The 22,201-nt window shown below is 41.2% G+C and overlaps 1 protein-coding gene across 3 annotated transcripts in view; it reads left to right on the top strand.

Moving 5' to 3' along the window:
- The window catches only part of NKAIN3 (sodium/potassium transporting ATPase interacting 3), a 214,273-nt gene extending 195,351 nt beyond the window's left edge, over nt 1–18,922 (top strand). The window contains exons 5-7 of one of the 3 annotated variants that reach the window (XR_014159606.1): nt 2,869–2,929; nt 15,982–16,418; nt 16,469–18,922. Coding sequence is in view for 2 of the 3 variants with exons in the window: in XM_081874835.1 (XP_081730961.1) it covers nt 2,869–2,929; nt 15,982–15,995 (75 nt within the window). In the remaining variant the exon portion in view is untranslated. Of the gene's footprint in view, nt 1–2,868; nt 2,978–15,981 lie in introns of all 3 variants that reach the window. The other 2 variants (XM_081874835.1, XM_081874836.1) reach the window with 2 other exon arrangements.
- The last annotated feature ends 3,279 nt before the right edge of the window (nt 18,923–22,201 follow it).

Genomic DNA, 22,201 nt, shown 5'->3' with positions numbered 1-22,201 from the left:
ATTTTCATTAAGACATCGATAAACCAAGCAGTGCACACCAATTGGCCCACTGCAAATTGGTGATTAACCTAACAGTTAGATGGCTTTTGTGAGTGCAGCCTTATTAATCAAGCATCAGTTGGGTTAATCAAGATACCAAAAGTAATTTGTAGGAATAAATATTTTATTGCCATTAATAAAGCAAAAGGGAATATCTTAATGAATTTCCTTCTAACAACATTCAAGCTGTGGACTCCCCACCCCCTACCCCCTTTAATATCTACATTTGCAGGATTTAACATTTGCCATTGGGTAGGGAAGTCATTCAGTGCAGTGGCGTAGCGTGGGGGGTGCAGGGGGGGCCGGCCGCACCGGGCGCAACATCTGGGGTTAGGGCAAATCCACGGGTTAGGGGGCGCAAATCCACGGGTTAGGGGGCGCAAATTACTTTCCTTGCCCCGGGTGCTGACAACCCACGCTACGCCACTGATTCAGTGTGCACAACTTGCTCAAACATCAGTCACCCATCTAATTACTGGTGTGTCTGATTTCTTCAACTAAGTATTAGTGGACATAAACTCTGTTTATAAGGCAAGTGTTCAGGGTTTCTCTCTCTCTCCCTTTCTGGTAAGTTTCCGAGCACAATTCAAAGTGCTGGTGTTGACCTTTAAAGCCCTAAATGGCCTCGGCCCAGTATACCTGAAGGAGCGTCTCCACCCCCATCGTTCTGCCCGGATGCTGAGGTCCAGCGCCAAGGGCCTTCTGGCGGTTCCCTCATTGCAAGAGGCAAAGCTACAGGGAACCAGGCTTCTCAGTAGTGGCGCCTGCCCTGTGGAACGCCCTCTCATCATATGTCAAAGCGATAAACAACTACCTGACATTCAGAAGACATCTTAAGGCAGCCCTGTTCAGGGAAGTTTTTAATGTGTGATATTTTAGTGTATTTTTGGTTTTTATGGAAGCCACCCAGAGTGGCTGGGGAAACCCAGCCAGATGGGCGGGGTACAACTAATAAATTATTATTACTATTATTGGGAATTGGAGCCCACAGTGGCAGTGGGGAAAGGACAGCACTTAAATGGCCAATTCAGAAGATGAAATCTATGTATAGAACTTTTGCAAGGTCGATGTTCCATGTCACATCAATAACATCTGCAACTGACAACTACAACTACAAATGTTGAATCACTTTCGTTTAGGAATTTTGTAGGCCAAGATCAACATGCAAAGAGAAAACACAGTTCAAACAATGATCCTTTTATCAAACAGGTCTAGGTAATTATTTAGTAGCAATAAAGCATACCAAACCTTCATGTCCCCTGCTCTGAGTATATGGAAATTACTCAGGGCACTAAGTGCTTAATGCTTTCTTGAACTGACTCATTGTCCTTCAAGCTGAGAAGTGTATTATCTTAGGGGAAATATATTTGTTCAAACAAATCGTGGCATTGCTATGTAGAAAGAGATTTGTATAATATGTTTGAATCCTCAAATTGTCTGTCATATTTGCCTTCATATGATTTTATCCTGTGTACTGCCCTGAAACCTGTGAGTATAGAGCAGTATACAGTTTTTACTACTACTAGTACAACTACTACTACTAATGTTTTTCTTTTACTTTTTGTTATAGGTTGTAGTTTTGTTCTTGTTTGAATGATTCCTTGTTTGTTTGCTTTTTAGACTGTACACTACATAGAGATTTTTGAAATATTATAAATAAATAAAAATAAATCAAACTCTTGAGTAGATCCATTGAGTTCAATGAATTTAAATTCAAACTTAAGTCCATTGGTTTCAGTGGGCCCTCCCTGAATATGACTTAGGCTACACTCCCCATCCTTACATGCCTAGGTATAAGCCCCACTGAATTCAGTAGGACTTCCTTCTGATTAGAAATTGTTAGGATTGCACTATTAGTCTCCTACAACCCAAGATTAGCACTCCGTGAAAACACTCTGAGAGCTGTTCTGCCTTTGGATTTTTTCTTTATCACATATCTGGGGCACTCTCTTCTAACAAGTATTGTTTGCCCAGAGACAAGGCTTCTTTTCTTGGCTGCAGCTAAGGAAACATTTTGTCATTGTTGGAAGACAAACAACTAGATTCCCTAAGCTCTTGTCCTGAAGCACATATGACAGTGGTATAAGGTTAAGTGAGTTTTTAGAATACCACCTTATTCAAAATATTGTCACAGTGTGTCTGGTTCATCCCTTAGGATTCTGAAAGTATTTGAGATAGTTTCCAAAATCCATCAGTAAGAATTTTCTGGAGCTTATGAATCACATCAGAACATGGCATTTGCAACTAAGTTAAATGCCTGAAACAATGAGTGTTTGAAATCTGTTATATAATACCTGCATGTAGCAGACAGTTTTGAAATAATGCTAAACACTTATTGAGGTCAAGTACCTCTCAAGTTGGTGTTTGCTTTCCATTCCTTTCTGAGGATACTGGCTGCAGATGTTTGAATCCACCCACCCACTGAAGCCATGAGGACAAGAAAAAGAAAAGTTATAGTTCACAGAAAGTTTTGCCCTAGATTCCAAATCAAACACCAGTCAAAAATAGTGCTGGCAAACTTGAGAATTCACTGTGCCTGCATCCCATGAAAACAAATGAGGCTTAATCACCAATGCTCTTAAAAACCACTAATTTCAATGGGCTTTTAGTGTGTACTGCATTCTCAGGCCAAAACATTTATTTTAAAAAACTGGTGTCGTTCTTGAAAGTGCCTGCATGTTTGAATTCAGGACTGTTCTAGCAATGCATTTTTTAAAAGTAAATAATAATAATAAATAAAGAAAATGAAAGTAAATGATATTGTACTGCAGCCTTAGCACTGCTGCATAAGTTACAACTAATGGGTTTTCTCCTTTTGTTTTCCCACAGTTGATTGGCTTTGTTTATGCCTGTTACGTGATCAGCATTTTCATGGAGGAAGAGGACAGCTGTAAGTACTGAATACACACCTACCCATCACTGGAGCCACAATGCTGGGGTGAGATTTAGTATTACGCTACAGCCAACTGCTCAGAACTGGTGGCTTATATTTGCAAAAGGCATCCTTTCATTGATCACCAGTAGCTTTGTCCTAAATCAGTCCTTTTTCTGCAGGAAGTGTGCATGTGCTTTGCAAAGGCTTACACAACCAACGTTTTCCTGAAATGTGCCTACAGTTTCATTGATACTTGGCATGCCAACTTGGTTAATGGTGATTATCAGTGATAATCTATGTTTTCCATTGCAGTGGCAATTTCTTGTAATGCAATGTGATTCTGGCGTGTGCGGGATCCAGAGAGCACCCCCACACATTGAAAGAATATGTGAGGGGCTTTCATGCACCAGCTCCACCCCACCACTGTGTACTGTGGCTGCAGCCCCACTGCCCACACATTCAGCCAGCATCCGGTGCATAGAAGCTCTTGACCCCTGGTGATTGCACAGATGTCAGGATATGTGGCTGCACTGTGCATTGCAGGGGGCAGGCAAGAACTAGCCAATGTGACCCTGCAATTACCATTATGTGTCCTTTCTATGTGTTTATATGGATGTCTGAATCTCCACCTCCCAGCCATCCACTTATCCCCCTCTATCTTCCTTCCCACTTTGACCTGCAGTTATTGAGGGACATTTTTCTCGTTCCTGAAAAGTTGGAGCATATGACAGATGATTCCACAGTGAGCATAATATGAAGGAATGGAAAACAATTCTAGCATCCCTAAAGACCCAATTTCCTCATGACTGTACCAATTCTTTGAAATGAATGCTCTGACATCCTTACCACGTTTATCACTGTTCTGACTGTCTTCTGGGTCAGCATGATCCTTGGGAATGGATGATTTTTGGCTCGTAGTCTGTCTTTTGTCTCTGTGCTCCATAAGGATCTATAACAGCTGGATTTTACTCTAAATATAAGAGATACACAGCTTTGGAAACCATCAAAATTGTATAGTTTTACATCTTAATTCCAGCATTGTCAGCCAAGAACCCATTTTTGCTAAATGTTGAAAACACTATTATACCACTTGAAACAGTAATGACTTGCCCCAAAGGATCCTGAGGATTGTGGTTTATAAAGGGTGCCCTGGCAAAGCTCCAGTTTCCAGAGATCCCAGGGAAGAGGGGTTGATTTTTATTTGTTGTTGTTGTTTAGTCATTTAGTCATGTCCGACTCTTCATGACCCCATGGACCAGAGCACACCAGGCACTCCTGTCTTCCACTGCTTCCTACAGTTTGGTCAAACTCATGTTGGTAGCTTCGAGAACACTGTCCGACCATCTTGTCCTCTGTCGTCCCCTTCTCCTTGTGCCCTCAATCTTTCCCAACATCAGGGTCTTTTCCAGGGAGTTTTCTCTTCTCATGAGGTGGCCAAAGTATTGGAGCCTCAGCTTCACGATCTGTCCTTCCAGTGAGCACTCAGGGCTGATTTCCTTCAGAATGGATAGGTTTGATCTTCTTGCAGTCCATGGGACTCTCAAGAGTCTCCTCCAGCACCATAATTCCACTCTGCAAATGGTAGCTCTGTGAGGGGAATGAGGGTCTCCTACCATCTCTCAGTACCCTTAACAAACTACATCTGCCATGATTCTTTGGGGGAAGCCATGATGTGTGATGATACTTTAAATGTCTAGTGAAGAAGGGGCCCCATGGGCACTGGCCTTTAAGACTTTCCTTAATGAAATATCCTTGCCTTATTCAGTTCACGGAAGTTATTGGTCTGAAACCTGGCAGGAAGGCTTAAAAATTAATAATAGCAACCTCTTTCATTGCCGTGCAGGGCTTAAAGGGATATGGTTGAGGATCAGCCAATGAATGCATTCCAAAGGGCAATAAAGGAATGTTGTTTAAAGTGATTGCTCTTCTAGTTTTTGTCTCATATGGGGACACCTTTCATTATTTATTTCAAATGGCTTGTAATTCAATGGTCACAACATATGTATGCAGTCCCAGGTTCATTTCCCATTAATGAATCCCAGGTAGTAAGTAACACTCAGAAAAATGGCTCTCTGAAATATTGTAGAACTGGGTACACATCCATTTTCCTCAATGGAGCAATAGTAGGCTCCTCGTTTCACTTGGCAAAATAACACTGGACAAAAATATTAATTCCTTGCCTCTCAGCACTATGGTTCTGAGCTGAAGTACTGTATGTCTTTCCTACAGCTGTTGCTTGCTTAAATGTATAGATCTCTTGGCTCTCCAGTGTTTTGTGTAGTTTGTCTCCCTGCACATACTTTGAAAAAGCAGCCATCGGAGAAGAGGTAGATCCTGGTCAAGACCATGACTCAGGGGTATGGAGGTTAATCCTTTCCCCACACTATTTTCCCTGCTGGAAATTGCTCCCCTTTCCTGTCCAAGCTCCTCTTTTTTAAATGTGCTAATGCCCAATGTGAGAGGGCTATTGGGCTAAGTGTTTGTCAAGCATTCTGTTTGCCAGACACACTATTTGATGAAATGCCATGGCTTGAGTGGTTTCTTAGTAGTCGCGCCAACAAGCTCCGTGGAGTAACTGGGGTGGTGTGCTACCAGGGGTGGCACATGTAGGTTGAAGGGAAGGTGGAGTAAAAGTTTGGAGAGCATATATTTCCTCTCACTTCCCACTATCCTCAGAAATATATGTGTGCACATGTTCATGAGAAAGAGAAAGGGATAATGTGTTTGGTTAGAAAAGAGATGAAATGCAGATTCTTGCCCTTTTAGTGACTCTTCTGCCAGATCCAGTTCCCATAGGTTATTGTTCTCCCATTACCTTCGCTCATATATTTGGAAGGATGCATCAGTCCAGTATAAAGATTATTGTAGCTCAAAAGGATTATAATGGGTGGGGGACATGTTAAATAAGCATTTCAGCAACACACTTGTATTCTCCCACTAACAACAAAGTCTGTTTATATTAATTACTTCCTTTAATTTGTCAGCCTTTCATTTGTATCTGTATTAATCTTAACCTGTGCTATATATAGAATTAAAATTACACTCAGAGCAGACAGAAAACAAACTCAGAAACTTATTATCTTGCCAAATGGTAGGCTGAGAACAGTCTGGAATGGAATGGGAGAATGGAATATGATTTAGCTTTACATATACATGTCATAGGCAACTGGAGAAAAAAGTGTACATGTTCTTTACTTGGGGCCACTGATACATTTTAATGTCCCATTGTTTCAATAAAAGTTAACTGCATTTTCATATGTGCATCCTGAGGTACATATGGCATTGTTGTTGCGTTTGAGTTCAAAGGCATGGACAAAATAATCTACAAACATAATTGGCTCCTCAATGTAGAGGTACCTTTTAAGCCCCTAAAAGCAGTTGAAATCAAAAAGATTCTTCTAACGTCCAGGAATAGAAGTCACAGTTCCTAAATTCGTTACACAGTGTAATTTATATCAAGCTATTATTTAAAGTTAATATATTCTAGGAGCCCCCATATCATTCTTTGCCAATTCTCGAAGGAGAATGTTGCATAATAGCAGAATCTTCTGACACCCCCAGAGAAATAGCCAGCTGTTATAGTATTAATTAACACATAATACATTATTGCCCTTCCTCTCAAGCTGTAATATTTGACTGCACTAAATGAAATATAATGCAGAATTTACACATGAATACCAGCCATCTGTTGTTAACATTCTAAATAAAGTGAGGTTTGTTTTTAGTTGTTCCATTCAATATTTATACAGCTAGGTGTTATGCACCCTTCTTCTCAGTAACTTTTAATTAAAAAAAGCATTTTCATGAATATATTCACATTAACAAGAACAAGTTGGATCCAGACTAAGTTAGGCACACTTTAGCCCCAGTGAAAGCAACAGGACTTAAGTTTATGATGATTAACTTATCCTGTTGATTTCAGTGAGACTAAACTAATCTAGATCAAACCTGTTGTTCTCATTAACAGTGTTGCTAGATTTGGTTGGATTTTGAAGTAAACAGCATAGTAGTATTTTGAAAAGAGCTTCTACACTAACAGACATTGGGCACTTCCACGCCAGCTGTATCCTTCATATTCCGTGTCTGAGATACTACTTTTTAAGTCCATATTCCTAGGGAGCAGAACATGTCCCAATTTTCCCACTCACCTCATATTATGTGGGTGTGCCATAAACTGGACAAATCTGATAGGTACAGTGGAAGGCAGGTATGGTCACAAATAACTGGCTTTTGTGAACCTGATTCAAAACAAAACTAAAAGTAGTGCTTTTCTGGCATGTGCGACATTTCTTGTGGGGGCCTGGAGGGCATTACAATATTTCCTTCCACTTATTTTCTGGGAGCAGCCATAGTAAGTTGCCTTAAACAATATATGAATTAGCTTCAAAACTTAAGTTTAGTATATATTGCAGTTGACTGACTTATTCATAAGAGCAAAAGGTTTCTGGTGAACAATATTTAGAAAACTGTGCAGCGCGTACAGTTGAAAAATGTTTATTCACATCAGTGTGTGTTCATGACTACATAGTTCTCAAGACACTGCTCAAGAGTGCATCTCAGGTTGCAATTCCCATTCAGTTGGGGATAATTGATTAGTGCCCTAATGTGAGGATGATTTACAGTGGTGCCTCGCAAGACGAAAAGAATCCGTTCCGCGCGTCACTTCGTCTAGCGGTTTTTTCGTCTTGCGAAGCAAGCCCATTGACAGCTTAGCAGATTAGCGCTATTAGCGGTTTAGCGGCTTTTAGCGGCTTATCGGATAAGCGGATAAGTGGCTTAGCGGCTTAGAAGAAGGGGGAGGGAAGGGGGGAAAAACCGCAGGAACTCGCAAGACATTTTCCTTTTTTTTTTTTTTATTAAATATTTATTAAGGTTTTTTTAGATATAAAATGCACACATAAAACAATCTTGCTTCTATCACAACAAATTCTTCGCTTCTTTGGACTCCCTCACGTCCCCCTCTCCCATTTACGTCGTTAAAAAATTTTTTCCAAACAAATTATCAACTTGTTTACAGTCACATGTCCACACATTCAAATATAATCTAGCACTTTTTCCAATAAAATTTTTATATTTTCTTTAATCTCACTTAGCATCAAATTTAAATCTAGTTTAGTGGTGGCCAATTTTTTATAATCTAGCATCCTTCTTAACATTCAAACAAGTTACAATGTTTTTGTAGATACATCTTGAATTTCTCCCAGTCTTCCTCCATCTTTTCTTCTCCCAGATCTCGGATTCTGCCAGTCATCTCGGCCAGTTGCATATAGTCCATCAGCTGCATCTGCCACTCTTCCAGACATTTTCATCTTGCGAAGCAAGCCCATAGGAAATTCATTTTGCGAAGCACCTCCAAAACGGAAAACTCTTTCGTCTAGCGAGTTTTCCGTCTTGCGAGGCATTCGTCTTGCGGGGCACCACTGTATATCCAGACCTTGCCTTGGCAATGCTCCTTTCAAGCCAGCAAAAGGAGACATTTTGTCCAGCAGAGAGATCCCACTGATGGGGCGAGTTGACTTTGCTAATTTCCTCTCAGTCCTCATTGTCACCTCACACACTATTCCAGAGGGTCCCTGTCCCTCCAGAACAATGGGAAAGTGTCACGGGAGGTTGCAGGGGGAAGTGAATTGACCCTGGTCACTTCTGTCGCCACCTTAGACTGCAGGAATATCACCTGAATGGAACTCTGCAGAGGGAATATTTTGACTTAGAAGCCATCTTTTCCTAAGCTTCCTAGCTGCACAGCAAAGGGGGTGATTTTCATTCCAATTACAGCTGGATAGGAAAGGATAAACCAATATGTGTGCTGCTCTATGGATAATAATCACACCCCCAATTAATTAAATAAAATCAGGAGATGGAGCTGCATGCTGCCCCTTAAGCATAACATACTGTTTCGCCAAATAATATTGTGGCGCCTTTAAGGTTAGCAAGTTGTCACAAACCCCTCTGCTGCTTTTTGCTTCAACCGACTTAGCTGTGCATCTGTAAAATTCCAATAAATAAAAACGATCTAATTGGCCAGAGTCAAGTAGTTTCCCACCATCTTGGAGAAAGAAAAGGGAAGGGGCAGTAGCAAGGATGAAAATTAAAATATAGGCATCACTTCAAAATGATGCTCAGGGGGGATTAGTTTATTAAAGGATGCAGTAAGTCCATTGTGTTCTAGTATATATCATTTTCTTCTATGTCACTTAGGGTTGGATAGATTGTATTGTTTAATAAATTTCTTCATGTCAAGCATCATTTTGAGGCTTTGCCTCTTTTTTTCCCACCACACAAGAGTCGTTCCTTAGCAGCAGCATTGCTTTTATTACAGCATCCTTGGTGGAGAGGTAATTATATATTATGAGGCTGTGTGTGGAATAGAATAGATGATAGAGTAAATTAATCAGGCCCTACACCTGACGTGCCCTGACCATAAATTAACTTAATTATATACCAGTGAATGATCTTGGGATTCAGTTTAGATAAATTTCCTCCCTAATATTTTATATGTCTGTTTTGTTTTGTTAAGAGTGAATTAGTTTGCCATTCTCAGCATATTAGCATGCAGTGCTTGGCTTTTCTCTTGGGCCTTTTGCTGTTTAGGACACAGAACTGCGACAGAGAATATCAGCTTTTATTTGAGGCCTGAAGGAGGGAATGAAAGAAGGTACCTGAATATTTGTCTGGGGTGGCAGTAGTGGGCTGCTGATTCATGCAGAATTGGGCTGGCAACTTGTCATGATTATATCTGAGCATCTTTTATAAGATATATAGATGTGGACATGGAAAGATAGAGATAGAGAAGCAGCTGGTTATTTGAGCTTACTGCACAGCCACCCAGGACGATTCTTCGTCAGATTTGATAGCTTGATGTGGTGTCTTTGGGGCCTAAGGACTTTTAAAGGCAACAGGCCCTTGTGCTGTCTCAAATCTCAGCCTAAATGCCACTGGAAGTGAGAAAAGGCACTATTATATTCCACTGAGAACACAATACAGTACAGTTCTTGCTGGGAAAGTGTGTGCGTGTTTCAAAAAAAAGGGGAGGGTGAGCAAAATTTAAAAGACTTTTAAACATTCTTTTTTTAAAAAAAATTAGATGCATGGAAACACTCAGTGGGTGCATTTTCTGAAAAGCCTGTGAATTTAGAACAGCAAACAGTTTCTTCAGAAAGGATAACTATCTGTTGGACAAAGACAGAAAAGTAATTTTCTTTTAATCGTTAGACTGTTTCTGCCTTCAACTAGTTCAGTTTCCAGTATAGTGCTATCCCATTCTATACCTCAGATGATCCAACCCACAGCAACTATGACAATTCAGTTCGGTGTTCATCCATGCATGCTACCTTATCACAGGCTAAGTTTATCCAAAGAAGTAGTAGTTGCTCTATTAGCATGGTTGTTATCCTATATTCTCACCATGAACAAATCCTATCAAATTCATTTGGGCTTACCTTTGAGTAGACATTATATGATTGTACTGTTAGTATTAGTTGTTTCAAGAGGAGGAGGATGATCTATGGTTAGTCTGGGAAAGACAATGAGACAGCTTGGCTCCCAACTGGCTGGAATGAAGCCCAGGTGGACTTTTCAGGAGTGGGGTTCGGAAAGCAGAGGCACAAAGCAAGCAGGAAAGCTACTTCCTCTTTATAAGCTGCAGAGACCACCGGAGAGGCAAGTGGTGAGGAGGACGACTTACAATACAGAGGACGACTGTGTTGGAGATGAAAGGGCAGCCAAAATACTGAAAGAGGGAGGTTCTGGGAGCTGATAATTGGTGTGTGAGAGGGATAGGCTGTTCTCAGTCATTGATACCACATAATGTACTATGGTTTTTAGGACCAAGAGCCAAAACTAAGAGCTGCCTGAAGCTCTGTCCTCTGTGAAGAAGCAAGCTAAGAACATGTTGTTTTGTTGAATGACTTGTGTCACATCTCTCTATTGTAAACATGGCTAGCTAACCCCAGTTACAGGCCACAGCAAGTAAAACAGATTCAGATACAAATAAAATAGCTTCATAGCAAACAGCTGCTTCCATGCCACGTGTCCCTCCTCTTCCCACATTTAATGGTGGGGTCCGCCTGACACAGTCATCCTCCTCTAACTCTCCCAAGCCAGTTGACCCATTGCACTACTCATCTGTATCTGTAATACTCATCTATATTTTTTTCAGCAAATGAAAGGAGACCTTAGCCCTAGCTATCAACCATACAGATATTTTCAAGAGGGATAGGAAATAGCAGAAAACTGCAGGTTGTACCACCCACTCTTGTGGTCTTCTTTTCTCCTGCACAAAAAGTTGCTGGTTCAGAGCATTAGCTTGCTGATGGCACCAAGGGGGAAGAAGCAAAAGGCCAATCTTAGACTCGTTGCCAACTGCTGTTTATTCCTACATTGTTTTATTGCTTCCTTCTGGCACCAGCTCCTTCCAGCGTTACCTTCATTATTTAAGGTGACTTAGATATCAGCTATTATGATTCCTGCAGAGCTACAAAGCAGCTGCCCTTGGAAAATAAATTGTATTTTGCAGCCAGTAGCATCTAAAACAACTAGTTTCTCCTGCAACCAGCAGTGATCCGCAGGTTGTGGAAAACTCCTCTCTTCAACTCTGCAAGACATTGCTTAATAGCTGGGCTCCACACAGGGCTCTTTTTGTAGTAAGAAGGTACAGGTCCCACTAAACTATTTCTCAATGCATAGGCTGTTTGAACTTCTATAGACTATATAGAAGAGGAGATTGTGTCTTCGTCTGATTATATCCCCAGAATTTGTGACTTTCAAAGCTTTTTTTTTATCATATTGAGGACCCGTAATAGCTTTCACCTATAGAGATCAACCTAGCACAAGATAGATAAAGTAGGTTTTACCATGCCATATTTGGAATAAATGATGCCATTTTCACTGGATAGTTTATTAAGGTTTATGTTGTCTATACATTAACTCTTTAAATGTAAAAAACAAACAAAAACCTGTCTTTTTTTAAAGCTTGCTTTGATGGCTATAACTCATAATAGTTGTACTTGATTTAGATATTCTCAGTGTCCTGTTCCGTAGTCCCTCCCTGCCCACATTGTTCCCACCAGCCGTGCCAACAATAATTTATGCAAACAATCACATTAGCAAGCTGATATGCTTCCCAGACAGAACGGTGTAAAGTAGGCAAAAAAGGGGGTGCCTCAGCTGGCTAATTGTAAGGACACCCTCCCCACAACATCTCTCAAAATGGAACTCAATTCTCTATATAAAAAAAGAACAATATCTGCATATCATGTTAAAGCTGAATGGGGAGAATGACAGAATATCTTGAATACTTCAGATATAGGTATGCAGGCGAAGCCATTATTTAATTCTTATTTTACACTGTTTTCCATTTACTTTAATTTTAAGACAGTGTGTACACAATTGATTTCCACAAATTCATGTTGAACTACACTGTATTTTCAGTTGATTTCCTAGGTGAACTTGTTGACACTTATTCTACCAACAACCCCACTCCCTGGAACATTTTGAGTTAAAGCCTGCAAAGCTTGTAAATTAAGAGATTGGTCAAAAGAACCACATTAATCCTCCTAACTACAATGAAATTTCAATCTGCTGCTCAGATAGGTTTGGCATGAGATTACTAACATTATCTCCAACTCCCTCAAGGTGCAATAACTATTTAAAATGTGCCGGCAGAGTCACTTTACATTATGTGACTGCTATCCGATCTACCAATGAATGCTCCATAGATTTTATGTAGCAGGGTTTTTTTTCCTGCTTTGCGTAAGAACTTCCCAAGACACACTGGCCCCAGGCATCAGCCATTTCAGTGATCAATCCTCCTTGGCTTGGTTCAGATGCAAGAGGCTCTGCAGTCCACATCGGTAGCTTCCATTGGCCGAACAGCAGCATCCATCTGTGGGCATGAGGGAAGGCATGAGTCTCATGGGCTGGGCAGAAGGTAGATCAAGATCTTTGGGTGATTTTCAGGGGGTTTGCTGTAGATTGACAAGAGTTTCTCACTCCTGGTTATTCCCAATAGCGACAGAAGCAAGATCTCCTTCTGTCTGTAAGGGCTCATCCAGACTGTTGTTTGCTCTGATTCAGCAATAATGAGCAGGTTAAAAGATGTTAAAAGAATGACAGTAGCTTCAACATTTATTCTTTAGTATATCCAGTTTAAAGGGATGCGGGTGGCGCTGTGGGTTGAACCACAGAGCCCAGGACTTGCTGATCAGAAGGTCAGCGGTTCGAATCCCCGCGGCAGGGTGAGCTCCCGTTGCTCGGTCCCTGCTCCTGCCAACCTAGCAGTTCGAAAGCATGCAGTGCAAGTAGATAAATAGGTACTGCTCCGGCAGGAAGGTAAACGGCGTTTCCGTGTACTGCTCTGGTTCGCCAGAAGCGGCTTAGTCATGCTGGCCACATGACCCGGAAGCTGTACGCCGGCTCCCTCGGCCAATAAAGCAAGATGAGCGCCGCAACCCCAGAGTCTGCCACGACTGGACCTAATGGTCAGTGGTCCCTTTACCTTTTTTTATCCAGTTTAATACATGTTTAAAAAATTATCTGAATCTCCACCTGAGACCCCAGTGCCAGGCTGGGTACAATAGGAGACCCTCCAAGTGTCCCTATTTTCCAAGGACAGTCCTAGATTTGCAGAAGCCATCCTGCTTTCTGATTTGATTCCAGAATGTCCCACTTTTTCTTAACGTGTCCCTATTTTCATCAGAAAAATGTTGGCGGGTATGGAGTTATGCAACCCCTGAGCCAAGGAGATAAGTAACTCCACAACCTTGAGAAGACAGCCATGTATAGGGAAGTTTTTTAACATTTAATGTTTTATTATGTTTTAATATATGTTGGAAGCTATCTATTCAAATAGGTGGGGAATTATTATTATTATTATTATTATTATTATTATTATTATTATTATTACTACAATATAGGGCATCCTTATTTTCATTGGAGAAATGTTGGAGGGTATGGAGTAGTACTGGGGCTTGACCTGGTTCCCATCACTGCTGGTTTTCTCTGGGGGGAGAGAATACAAAAACAAATTTTCCTAGGGACCTTGTGTGCCTGTGCAGTCACAGACTGCAAATAGGCTCTAAAGAATGAAGAATTTCAATGACCAAGGTGAATTTCCATTAAAAGCCAAGCTGCAGAAAACAATTTGGGTAGGCAGTGAACTGTGCCATCCCCTAGTTTCTCGATTCTGATCTGTCGGTGGTGTGGCAGGCTGCCCACTTGGATTCACAATAAGATAATTGGTATCAGTATCTGTTGCAAATGGGCCAGGAAAGCTGCTGCGTTCAGAGCTAATGGGCCTTTCACTATCCAAATTGTGAAAAACTCCACTCTCTTTCATGCTCAGAGCTGGAGGAAAAGAACGGCATTTTCTAACTTTCATTCAAACCTGAAAGCACTTGTGCGCCTTTAGATTTTATTTTATTTCTCGGCATTCTTGCTGCCGAGTTATTCATATAGGTTTCTGCTTCATCCTATCCCAAAGCCTCAGAGCAGATAACAATCCATTAAGAACAAATAAACTATTCAGTTAAAAATGAATAAAGGTTATGCAACAGACAGGCTGAAACATGATGTTAAAAGGTGAATCCATTCCTGCACCCTCCCACAGAATATTATGTATTATTTATGTCCCTTAGGCAATTGGCATGCCAAAGCACAGCTTTTTCAGAATCACATTGACTGTTGCTGAATGCTGTGTTAAAACTGCCATGCTCCATCTAACTCTGCATTCTCCACAAAAGTTACCCACTGTGTACCTCCAGTAGGGATCAATGGGGCTGTCGCTGTTGGATTCTCTCAGTTTCTCATTTTTGCCAACCAGAAGTTTGGTTTGCCCTACTTTTGCATCATTTCTATGGCTTGGTCAAAATAGGCATGAAGGCCAAATGGGGAGACCTGGTGGGCCGAATGTTCCCCACCCCTGTTCAAAAATATCAGCTAAAAATCTCCAGAACTATTGCTTTTCCAGTATAGTAATGCCCAGTGATTTTTTTTCTGGGAAAATAGGTGCCAGTACTCACCCTGGAACTGTTACATTAAGGGCCAAACTTTGTAACAACAACAAAAAGAGGTGCCAGTACTGTGTACCCTTGAATACCTCCTGAAAAAAAGCACTGGTGATGCTTAACTATAGGTGTTTACAAGTGATCAAAACATTTCACATGCCTTATCTACCTGTAATACTTACAGCTGTAGGGAAAGCTAATATTGGTATCTTGTATTATAAAGATGGGGATGGAGGGCTGGGGGGCGAATGACTGTGCCGAAGCCTGCTTAGTGATGACATTCAGATTGGGGCTTTCTGATTCATAACTCAGTCTCTTAGCCACCTATGTGCACATTTCTTCAGTGTTAACTAATTAAGTGGTCAGTCAACTAATTGATCAAACCAACCCATACAATTAACAAATCTTCTTTGACTGAGCAACAGCTTTACTTTTAATGACTCAAAATAAAAATTTTAACCAAAGAACTAAAAGTTTACAAAACAAAAGAACTAAAGTTTTACATCTGAAAGGGCACCCAAAGCAGCAATTTGAAGTTCTAATAAATCCTCTTTTTCTTGAACATTTTAATACACCCATTTAATTTTGGTGAAACAAATACTATTGTTGGTTATTTATACCCCATATTAACAGAAAAGCACTCTCAACGTTGTTATTTCATTTATTACATTTGTCTCTCACTTAACAGTGGAAACTGCTATGTGTCTTCTCAGAAATAAGTCCTGTTGAGTTCAGTGGGGCTTTTCCCGAGGCAAATGGGTATAGAATTGCTCCCTTAATTGTAAAAACGCCTGTACTGCTTTCAGAAATTGATTAAAACACAGAACAGTACTCAAATACAATAACAGCATGGTTAACATCAACATAACCTAGTCTTAACACTTGAAATGTAAACACAATCTGAATTTGAAAAGCGTAAGTGGTAAAACGATCCTGAGGAGATTAGCCGGAATAAAATGTTTGCCATTGTTTGTTGACACACTGACAACATCACAGAGCTCATGGAATATAGAAAACAGCCTCCTTTCTCTCCTCCCCTCAGTAACTTGTATATTCTCATTTCAGGTCGAAATAAGTAATGAGCACTGATGGAGCTGTCCATTACTTTTAGCAACATTTTGCTGAGGAATCAACCTGTTCAAAGGGAGCACCAGCCTTGCAAGACCGTCTTACAGAAGGGACGCAACATGCATTTAACCTGGACTGTGGATTCCTCTGCCAACGTGGGACTGAATAGATCAGCCACAGACTCATTTTTCTTATCATTGTTGTTAGGTGGATTCCTGTTAGATTATCTTGAATTTTCTTTTAATTATTCACTTTTATGGACACTTGTAAATTGTAACTTTTTTTCTTTTTAAATAATTTTTTAAAAACAGATATCTAATGTTTAAGGCATGAAATAATTGAATGTGTGTGAGGTGGGGGGAGTCCCCCCCCCCCCAGAATTCAGCCAGTATTTTTGGACTAATGCGACCATACTGTACCTGCATGTGCTAGTCGTTATTTCACACACAGAGACAGACAGACAGACAGACAGACAGACAGACAGACACACACACACACACACACACACACACGCACACACACTTTCCTCAAAAAGCACCAGGTTGTGGGGCAGTAGCGGTGGGGAGCTACAACTGGGACACAACATTGCGCTCTGCACTTACAGTGGGACAGTTTGCCATGGGAAGCCACGGTTAATAGTTTGCCATGAACAAGGAGATCACTCCTGCTTTGCTCCACCCCCCAGCACAAGCAAAAGCAACAAACCACAACCCTATACTTAGGCACTTCCAGACCACCTGTTTATTGACCATTCATCCTGACTTCTTTGCAGGGAGTGCTGACAACATTCACTGTTTGATGAGCATTTGCTTGCAGCGAGGTTAGATGGTATTGACTCAAAGTATTATCCCACACTTTCCAGTGCGTTTCTCTGCCACTTTTCTTATCACAAAAAGTCCAATGGGGGGGGGGGGATTTGTTGCACAAGATCTACAGATAAGCTATAATTGCCCAACCTGAATTTGCTGGTTGAATCCATCTGAAAATAGTGGCCATGTGGAAGCCCAAAACAGGGGGGGTGGTCAGTTTCTCTCTGAGTAGAAAGTGTTCTGAAGCCAATGTTTGTTCTTGGCTTCCTGTTAGTGGCTTGCTTCTTTGAAAGAAACCATGTTCGTATGTTAAGGATTGTGGTTTGTTGCTCCCGCTTGCAAAGGAGCAATCTGTATGTTCATGAGCCATTAGCTTCCCATGACAGACCAATGAGGACACTTCAAATCCCATGATCAACCTACTGTGTATGTAGGAATTCTATGCTGCAATTATTTCCCATTGATTGTAATGATCACCATCGTTATCTAAACATCGTAAGAGCCCAGGTCTGTGTGTGCTTACTCAGTGGAAGCCCCACTGAGTTCAATGGTGCTTTCTCCCAAGTAAGTAACTAAGTATGCATAAGCATTTATAACCTAATTTGCATATGGCTTCTTTGCCCAGGTTGCCCCCTTCCATACATGCATTAACTGTTGTTCTTGATGATCGGTAGAGAAATGAATGGAAACACTATTTCATTCTCCAGAAATTCAGTGCAGATGACTGTAATTTGCACACATGGTCTTTTCATTTTTCTCCTAAGAAGGAGCCAAATATGAAATTTATACTACACTGGGGTAAAGAGCCAAGGGGTGGCACCAACTACAGCCTTATGATCCTCTGAGGGTTCATGATGCCCTTAACTTAAAAGATGGCCAGAAGGCATTAATTATGAAAATATGTATAAAAATTTGTAAAGTTATCTGTAAATACCTTTAGAATATGAATATGCATCAATGTGGCATTTTGGGTTTTTTAATTTAGTTTCCAATGGTATAAAAAGTGACGCACACAAGTGATTCTTTTGTCTGTATATTTGGCACTATCTGAATTAGTTACTTGTCTTTGTTTCTCTTCTGTGTATTGTAGGAAAGTGTTTAGCTCGGTTCCCATGGTGCATATTCCTGGGGACTCTTGCCAGCTGTCTACAAAATCAGTTCTTCACGGGGTGCAGAATTATATGTTTTCCCAGGGGCCCAATCACTGCTCTTTTAGTAGGGAACATGGAACTGTTCAGAACCTATTTGTGATGTTCATCCACTTCTCTCTTCATTTGTGTTTGCTTTATTTACAACAAATATGATTTCTGTAACCCACTCCATCTAGTGCTCTTGCATTCAACGTCTGTTTTCTCTGTCTTCATGAATGGGGAGTAAGTGGGTTATTGTTCAAAAAATACAGAGAGTTTGATTATATCCTTTCTCAATTGGTGGTTATGACTAATATTTTGTAATTTTGCTGTTATGTATTAAAATATTTCAGGGTGGGTTGATGCTAATGGCAAGTAGGTCAAGAACCTTTCTGTGCTGCAGATTAAGGCAGGTACCCATGAATGAGCAAGAGAAAGATTGCTGCAAATCCTTTAATGTGGTTGGAGATGGCAAACATCCTCTTTAGCTGCCATTGTACTCCCCACACTGAGTCAGGAGAATAGCTCTGGGAAACTGCTGCTCTGTTCCCTGGCAAATATGCTATGGGGCAGCACAGGGCACAACTGTATTTTATCCCCCAAAGTTGTTTAACATCTACATGAAGCCATTAAGAGTAGTCATTTGAGTGATTTGGGGCAAGGTGCCATCATCATTCTGATGACACTCAGTTCTATTTTTCCGTAATATCTGTATCAGAAGGGGCTATGCCGGCCCCTGAATGTGGGGAAATAAACTGAGCTTGAATCCTGGCAAGACAGAGGCTCTGGGGCTGAGTAGTTCTCATGTCCAAGAAATTGCCTAATTGCCTACCCTACATGGGATTGCACTTCTTCTGAAAGAGCAGGTACACAGCCTGGGATTCTGCTGGATCCATTTGTAGACTGGAATAGCTTGGCCTCAGTTGCTCAGATATTGGTCGCTTCAAGACTGGACTATTGTGACACACTCTGTTTAGTTATTAAAATATTTCTGTGCCACTATATCATTTTTTTAAAAAAAAAATATCAACATGGTTTACAACAACACTCGGTGAGGGGCTTCCCTTTCCAGAAGCTGCAGTATGAAATGCTGCAGTACAATTGTGACAGCAGCGAGATCATTTATTGCACTTCTGCTCATAGATCTGCCCTGGCCACCAACTTGTTACTGGACCAAGTTCAAGATTTTACTATTGGTATCTAAAGTCCTCAACATTTTGGAACCAGTTTATACAAGGGATCACCTTGGCCTGCGTTTGCCTTTTCAACCACTTCAGTCAGCAGAACTTGCACTTTTACAAGTATCATATACGGTAATTTCCATTCTGTGTTTGCAAGGAGTTAATATTTTTGTGCAGCTGCAACACCTATACTTTGAAACTCCCTGCCCATTGACCTTAGGCAGGTATTCTGGCTTTATATATATTAAGATTTACTGGTTTTATATGTGCTTTATTGACGATCACTTTACTTAGATTAGTTTTGTTAACAGTTTTGTGGATTTTAGCTGTGTTCTACAATCTGAGAGTTATGTGATTAAGCAGTCTACAAATCTTTCTACATAAAAAAAAATTGAATAAAAGTCCCATCATCCCTGACCATTAGCTGGAGGCTGATGGGAACTGAAGTCCCAACTCTGTCTGGAGGGTCACAGGTTTCCAGGTGTAAGAAATAAGCTCACTTCAGACAGTGTATGCTAGAGAGAGAGAGAGAGAGAGAGAGGCAGGCAACAAAGGGCACACAAAAAGGACACAACCAGCTTCCCCTGCTTTCCTCAGACACCAGGATGAATCCTGTAGCTGGCAGTAAGATTGTCATCATCACACATTTTGTTGCATACAGGAATATCTAGTAACAAAATATATCCTTCATTTATTGAAGGCATTTTCTATACGATAAATGAGTGGCTACACCAGTTCTCAACATTGCACAGTGCAGATACCACAGGTAAGTTTCTCATTGTATGCAAAATAAGTTATGCAATAAGGTAAAGGTAAAGGGGTAAAGGGACCCCTGACCATTAGGTCCAGTTGTGGCCGACTCTGGGGTTGCGGCGCTCATCTCGCTTTATTGGCCGAGGGAGCCTGCGTACAGCCTCCGAGTCATGTGGCCAGCATGACTAAGCCACTTCTGGTGAACCAGAGCAGCGCACGGAAACGCTGTTTACCTTCCCGCCAGAACGGTACCTATTTATCTACTTGCACTTTGATGTGCTTTTGAACTGCTAGGTTGGCAGGAGCAGGGACTGAGCAACGGGAGCTCACCCCATCTCGGGGATTCGAACCAACAACCTTCTGATCGGCAAGCCCTAGGCTCTGTGGTTTAACCCACAGCGCCACCCGTGTCCCTAAGTTATGCAATAATATCTATCAAATATAATACTTTTGACCTCTCCTGCTTTGGAATTCCAAAGTTCAAGGGCAGGAGGGGCAGGCTTTGAAAGAGCAGGTCTGAGGCAACAGCCAATCATGATAAAAGCTGTGTGTAACATCTGTGTAAGGGACTCTGTATGGACACCTGAACTTGGCCCTAGGAAACAAGAGACATTGCATTCTTTCAATCTGCGAAAACACCCACAAACTGCCTGACATCTATGATACGATATGTTCCTCTGTCAAGTTCTCTCTCCTCCTTTTTGCTTTAGAAACACCTGATTAGAAAATCCAAGTCTGCAATCTATCAAGTTCCTGTTACAGTATTTGACAGTAGCAAACAAAAATTGATGTGCCAAATTAATTGGCCTTCCTCCTCCTAAATTCAGCCTCGTTTAGTTTCATTATAATAAATTACAGGCCCGGAGCTGTTTTATGCAGTGAAAAAAATATATTGCCTCCTAGCCCTGTAAAGCATTTGTCATGTATAAACATTATTTCTGCATCTTCCCTTTGAGAACCCATTGTAGCCCATTCCCAGCATAAAAAGCCTTTGAGCAGAAAGAAACTGGGTGATGTTTTTCCTCCATCCATCTGGCACTCTGACCCTAAGCATTTGCATCAGCTTGTCCATCTACAACGCAAGTGTAAATATCCTCTTTTTTTATTACATGCTGGTGTAGCCATCAAGAGCTTTTATCCTAGGAATGCATTTGCTGAAAAAATCAGTATTATGACTGCACCACTAGAGTAGGGTTGCTTGAGCTTTTGGGGGGAAATCACACAAAAATCAACATTTTTGAGCTGCCAACATCAGTTGCCATGCATTGAGATTTTCCCAGACATTTTGCCGATTTCCACCCAGACACTGCTTCCAACTGCAGTTTTCCGGGTATGTCCAGGAAATTCCAGATGTATAGCAACCCTGCACTAGAGGCTTGCAGCTTCTTCCTATATGATGGCTGGACTGTTTTGCACCACTGTGGTAAAGTAGCATCCTTTTAGGTCCTTCAAACAACATCTAATAGCTCTGTTGGGCAGAGTAAACAGTACCCACAACAGAATCCAAATCCTGCTTTGGGTTCCCAGCACTAAGTACCTTCCTTCTTCCCCTCAAGTCTAGTTTTGTGCTGTACAGGAATCCCAGAAAACACATTTGGGAGACACACACACGCTTTCAAACCAGATGACACAAGACAGGTCGCCACATAGAAAACAAGCCAAAGAAAAGCAGTGCATCCCTCAATAAGAGCATTACTCTGAAACCAAATTCCATCTTTGTCATAAAACAGGCAATGATGTCCCACAGGGGTGTAAGTCTGAGCCTGCTGCTGGCTCAGAACACCAGTACCTACTCAGAAGTAAGTTCCATTGAATTCAGTGGGACTTATTCCCAAGTAAATGGGTTTAGGATTGCAGCCAACTGTGCCTGAGTAACTTTCACTTAGAAGTTGGTGGCTGCATTCAAACAGTGCTTCGTTCTGTTTTCCTGATGTTTCCTTAACTGTTAATGGTCTTCTTCATGTAGGCTTTCACATGGCATAAAACCCATTTCTGGAAATCTATTGGATGTTTAGTGCTCATTTCTGCATTAATTGCTTCCAGTAAAAAAGTATTTTGCAACCCCGTTAACTCGGGGGAGTTTTGTGCTGTAATTTGCCCACCATTTCCATGAATCATACCATGTGATGAAATTTGGGGTGGTATCTCAACATATAGTTCTCCCCGCCCACCATTCCCATGGATGAATCACAGGGAACCGAAGCACATATGTGCATAAAGGCTACATGTCTAATGATACTCGCTGTCATGTCGCACCACACCCTTTGGGGCGAATGGGGGTATATTAATCAAAATGTCACCATTCCATAACTCAACAGGTAATGCAGTGTAAAAGGAATGCAGG

Source organism: Podarcis erhardii (assembly GCF_964252035.2).
Source record: "Podarcis erhardii genome assembly, chromosome: 8".
Lineage (NCBI taxonomy): Eukaryota > Metazoa > Chordata > Lepidosauria > Squamata > Lacertidae > Podarcis > Podarcis erhardii.
Note: the sequence above shows the minus strand (reverse complement) of the source record. Positions and strands in the feature narration are given on the sequence as shown.